A 5,928-nucleotide genomic window follows, 5' to 3' on the forward strand; every position below is an offset into this window, starting at 1 on the left:
TATTTATATTTCATTTATCAATTATTTATATTTATTTGTATTTACTGATTAATACATGTCAGTCAGTACTGAAAATTTACTGAATGTATTTAAAATGTACTTTACTTACTGTGAACAGTTGTAGTTATGTTAATTATCTTTATTACTTGGCAGAATAGATAGTTATTCCAGTTATTATTGTTAATAAATGTATATTTTTTGAGTTTGAGTGTGTTTTATCATATTGCTGTAGGTGCTGTTTTATAAAAGCAATAAGAGAGACACAATGCGTTACTGTGATTTTACCACAGTTTTTAGACCCGATAATGGAAAGCCTGAAATATAAAAAATTTAAATTGTGATTTTCAGGCCTTGAAATGTCTCTAATTTTGTTCATCTGTAATATATCACATTGTCTCTATAAATTATATTTATACAGTAATAATAACAACTTACAAGTCATGATAATTCATTGAGGTGTGTTTGTACAGTCTGCTTAGCCATATTTTGGGAAGTAAACTATTTTTTTTATGTTAAATATGCAGTAGGTTTTCTGTTAGGACGGGTTAGTGTTAGGTTATAGTATTTATAACTAGCTGTATATAAAAACAGTTGCCGTCTATGGAATGAACCCATTTAGAGAGCTGAGTAAGTGTGTGTGTGTGTGTGTGTCTGTGTGTGTGTGTGTGTGTGTGTGTGTGTGTGTGTGTGTGTGTGTGTGTGTGTGTGTGTGTGTGATGCGTTTAAAGACAACAGAATGATTGCTTGCACGCAGCTCAACACAAATAACACAAACATATCTGCTGTAATGACGTCTGATGAACTCACACACACACACACAGATATATACACTCACATACACACACACGCGCTGGTTGCCATGGTGAGCGTGTGTTATCATGCCGAGTCTCTGCTGGATCTATTCTAACCTGATTTAGTTGCTCCAGCGTTGCAGCAGCGTAATGAAATTAGTGTGTGTCTAATGGTGCAGAGAGGCCCTGTCTCGCTCTAGCCTGTCTCTCTCTCCATCATTCTGTCTTCCCTCAGTCTTTGTCTTTTATTTTTTTAAAGCGCTTGCTCTCGTCCGGTCTGTCTGTCCTCATCTCATTACCGTCTGTCTGTCTGTCTAGAGTTAATTATTGTCTGTTTTTCTCCGCAGCCATTAGGAGGAAGGAGAACGGCTGGTACGATGAAGAGCATCCCCTCGTCTTCCTCTTCCTGGGCTCATCTGGAATCGGTAGCTTCTGTATTAAGCCTATATTATAAGTCTCTTTGGAAAAAAAGCATCTGCTAAATGCATAAATGTAAATCTTTGTGTGTTTTGTTGTTCATCCAGATGCACAAGCGCGTTTCTCTTCAAGTAGCCACACAGGAGTTCTGTAAAATCCTGTGATCCAAAGTGATTTACAGTCTAATATGATATTCATAGATGTGTTTATTCACCAGATCTGTCATTTATGTGTCATCAGACGTGATGAATATACACGCGTTTAGTCGTGGAGTCAGACAGGCCTCCGGCTTGATCTTCTTCCTGCAGTCTTTGTATATGATTATTTACCGCACGTCAGTCGACTTCTTTGTTTGTTTTTATGCAAAACACCATGCTTCCATAACATGTCGTCTTTCAGACTAGTGGGAAGAAAACATCCTAAATACACATTTAAGTGTTTATTTTATTGCACTTTATCTATTTCCGTCTGTAGATTTCAATTACATACATATTTATACATAAACAGGCTGTTTTCTTGAGTTTGTTTCTCCACTTCAGCAGCACTTACATACACCAAAACTTAGAGCTTTATTCATATCTATATTCTGAAGGTTTTTACTGAAGGGTTTGTTTATATATCATTCACACTCATTTATACAACATTATATTCCTAAAAACATGGCGAAAATGCATATTTTTAAAGGTTGTGAGTTTTTTTTTCCTCCACTTCAGTAACACTTACAAACACCAAAACTTAGAGTTTTATTCCTCTCTATATTCTGAAGGGTTTTACTGAGGGGTTTGATGATATATCATTCACCTGGTTTTATTATTGCACTTTATCTATTTGCATCTGTAGATTTAATTTACGATACAATCTTTAAAGGCCGTTTTCTCAAAATGAGTTTTTTCTCCACTTCTGCAGCACTTACAAACACCAAAACTTAGAGTTTTATTCATATCTATATTCTGAAGGATTTTACTGAAGGGTTTGTTTATATATCATTCACACTCATTTATACAACATTTTATTCTTAAAAACATGGTGAAAATGCATTTTTTCTGTCTATTGACGGTATTTTCTGATTTATGCAGTGATAAAAACAGATATGCAAAATCCCTTCTATAAAAACCTTTAACTCTAATATGTCAGCATAGTCAAACTAAATTTTTGCACCTGATTTTTTCCGATCTTCAGATCTATTTTCTGGAAATTTGTGCAAATTAGTATTAATATTTAATTCAATATTGCATCATTTGCATATTTAAACAACATTTCATACAAAACAACTATCTTAATGTACTGAGATTAATAAACTGTGGAAAATATGAAGTCTATTTATCTAACTGTTACCCTCTTTACCTGTGTTGTCTCTGTTTAAGTGAAATGCACTCACGTTTTGAACATAAGCATAAACACACAGAGGTGCACAGAGACAATCTGGAGTCGTGAGTGTTTGTTTCTTGTGCTTTGATTGATGAAGAGACGTTTCTTCTATCGCCAGCAGCACGTCTGATCACTCGCCATCAATATTCAACAAGTCCCTCCACTTACCATATATGAGTTTATTAAAATTCATAAGAGCGATATTTACTCTCACAGACTACATTACCCTGAGAGAAGAATGAAGGGAGGGAGAGATGACGGACACACGTGCCACGAGACGCCAGCAAAATAAACACAGCATGAAGTGATCTCTCTCGCTGACAGGAAGTAGTCGTACTGTCTCCACGACGACCACGACAGAGAGACTTCAGCATCTGATGCTGCGGTCGCGTCATAATGAGTCAAAACTGCTCACGTCTTCGTCAAACTCTGTCTATCACGTGACCGCTGTGATATTTTTAGCATTTCTGGTTTTATTGTTTGATGAAATGAATTGCAAATAAATGTTTGACTGTTGTGTTTGCAGGTAAAACTGAGCTGGCCAAGCAAGTGGCACGATACATGCATAAAGACATTAAGAAGGTCAGTCAGTAAATAAGGGAACGATTCTTCTGAAACGATTGGCTTCTCATGAAGGGTAAATGACAAGATTCTGTCGCTCTTTTATACAGGGATTCATCCGGATGGACATGTCTGAATTTCAGGAGAAACATGAGGTGACACACACACACACACACACACACACACACACACACACACACACACATACTTCAAACATTATAAACAATATAAACATATTATTTTCCCCCACTCCACAACAAATCCTTTAAATATAATGGCAGGAGAAACATGAGGTGACACACACACACACACACACACACACACACACACACACACGTTTTAGCACAGAATTCACAAAGTGTCTGAGTAACTGGAAACAACAAATGCAAGTGTAAAATCACAATGTCCATACTGAATGTGTACGAATCAAACCTCAGTCCTCATATGTTAGTATTCAGATTGTTTAACCGATCAAACTGTTATTCCATCATGACATCAGTTGATCTGAAAGAGAATTAGAAGACGACAGTAGAAGAATAAAATTTACAGCAGGGATTCCCAATTGTTTTTGTCTGCCAAAATTTGTTTACAGCCAAAAATATTTACAAATATGACATCCCCTGATATGTTAATATTTCATTTTTATTTTTAATATTAATAATATTATATTAATGTTATTTGTAATATTATGATTTCATGCTTTTTCTTACGATTTGTATTTTGATCAGTTTTATTTTTAAAATTTACAAATTTTACATTTTTGATTTAATTCATTTTTTTGTAAAATGTTGATTTCTTTTTTTTATTTGACAGTTTGTGATTTATACATTTTTTGTTTTTATTTAAATGTTTATTTATATTGTACATTTGTCTGATTTAATTCATTTTTGCAAGCGTTTTATTTTGATAGTTTATATTTGACTATTTTTTTTAATATTTTTTTTGTCTTTATTTTGAAATAATTCATTTTAATTTCATATTTTTATGATTTAATAAATTTTTAGTAAGTGATTTATTTTGATTTTTTTATTTGTTTTTTTAATGTAATTTGACAGTTTATGATTAATACAATTTTTGTTTTTATTTAAATGTTTATTTATATTGTACATTTGTCTGATTTCATTTTTGCAAGCGTTTTATTTTGATGGTTTTTATTTGACTATTATTTAATTATTTGGACATTTTTTTGTCTTTGTTTTGATATTTTTCATTTTAATTTCACATTTTTATGATTTAATACATTTTTAGTAAGTGATTTATTTGGATTGTTTTTGTTTTCAAATTATTTATTTAAAATTTGTATTTTAATGAACAAGTTTGAGAAAACCTGACCTACACTAATATCTGTTGTGGAGTACCTGCAAATGCATAATGAGCTTGTCGTGTTATAAACTGCATACAGTAATGTTGTGTGAAGCTGAGCTTGTGTTTCTAGAAGTCTGTTTCTCCTTCATAAGCCGTTTAGTCTCGCTGTTACACAGTGACCTTAGCCTGAGCCTAAACGCACACAATTCAATCACACACTCTTATTATATTGATAGAGTGTGTGTGTGTGTGTGTGTGTGTTTTGATCTAATCATTGAGTTGATCCCCTCAGAGGTCAGATCTGCTCAGTTCGCATCTTCTTTGTCTTTCATGTCTGTGTTCTGTCTTCCTCTCTTCTCTCTCAGGTGGCGAAGTTCATCGGTTCTCCTCCAGGATACGTGGGTCATGAAGAAGGTGGTCAGCTGACCAAACAGCTCAAACAGTGTCCGAACGCCGTGGTTCTGTTCGACGAGGTGGATAAAGCTCATCCAGACGTGCTGACCATCATGTTACAGCTCTTTGACGAGGTACAGATTCACTCAGAATTATCTGTGAGAAGAGACTGATTTAGTACGATAATATAGTTAGTGTATATATCCAACTTTGTATATAGAGCTGTGTGGTAACAGTTGATTGCTATGATGATAATTATGATTATTATATTATATAGTTTCTAGAATGTTTCCCGATGGTGTTTGTGTGTCTCTGTGTTTCAGGGTCGACTGACTGATGGGAAGGGGAAGACGATCGAGTGTAAAGATGCCATCTTCATCATGACGTCCAATGCAGCTAGTGATGAATAAACCTTATGCTTATATAAAGCTATTACAATTATTACATTTTATATTACATTTATAATAATAATAATTGTTGCAATATAATTATACATATATAATAAATGATAATTAATTAGGATTAAAATTAAGGATTAAAACTCTGATCAATTTAGTCTTTAGTTATTCTGGTGTGTATTTGTTTCAGGCCAAGCAGAGGCACAACATCACGCTGCTGTGGGAGCGTCCCGTGCTGGAGCTGCTGGCCGGAGGATATAACCTGCATTACGGCGCGCGCTCCATCAAACATGAGGTGCTGATCAATACCTGCTAATCACTGATCAATACCAGCAGTCAGAGCTTTAGAATCCTGAACGACACTGATTATCAGAAATGTTTCTTGAGCAGCAAATCAGCATATTAGAAGGATTCCTCTGCTTTTTCTGAATGCATGTTATTGACCTTATATTGTGAATATTTCATTGCGCATGTTTACATTTGAGTTCATAATGTTTAATCTGAAAGTCATAACTGGACGACATTCTCCAATCATTTAGTCTCTCTGAGAGCCACGCCCACATCTCATCATCCAATCTGTGTGTTATCGTGTGTGTGTGTGTGTTATCGTGTGTGGGTTATCGTGTGTGTGCGTTATCGTGTGTGTGCGTTATCGTGTGTGTGCGTTATCGTGTGTGTGCGTTATCGTGTGTGTG

The 5,928-nt window shown here is 34.7% G+C and overlaps 1 protein-coding gene across 1 annotated transcript in view; it reads left to right on the forward strand.

Annotated features, from left to right (window-relative positions):
- The first annotated feature begins 1,129 nt into the window (after window positions 1-1,129).
- The window catches only part of LOC107701600 (caseinolytic peptidase B protein homolog), a 5,454-nt gene continuing 655 nt past the window's right edge, over window positions 1,130-5,928 (forward strand). The window contains exons 1-6 of the mRNA XM_016503646.1: window positions 1,130-1,216; window positions 3,103-3,158; window positions 3,248-3,292; window positions 4,808-4,969; window positions 5,159-5,242; window positions 5,424-5,528. Coding sequence (XP_016359132.1) covers window positions 3,138-3,158; window positions 3,248-3,292; window positions 4,808-4,969; window positions 5,159-5,242; window positions 5,424-5,528 — 417 coding nt within the window. The 5' untranslated portion in view covers window positions 1,130-1,216; window positions 3,103-3,137. The remainder of the gene's footprint in view (window positions 1,217-3,102; window positions 3,159-3,247; window positions 3,293-4,807; window positions 4,970-5,158; window positions 5,243-5,423; window positions 5,529-5,928) is intronic.

Source organism: Sinocyclocheilus anshuiensis, unplaced genomic scaffold (assembly GCF_001515605.1).
Source record: "Sinocyclocheilus anshuiensis isolate Anshui unplaced genomic scaffold, SAMN03320099.WGS_v1.1 scaffold2055, whole genome shotgun sequence".
NCBI classification, from domain to species: domain Eukaryota; kingdom Metazoa; phylum Chordata; class Actinopteri; order Cypriniformes; family Cyprinidae; genus Sinocyclocheilus; species Sinocyclocheilus anshuiensis.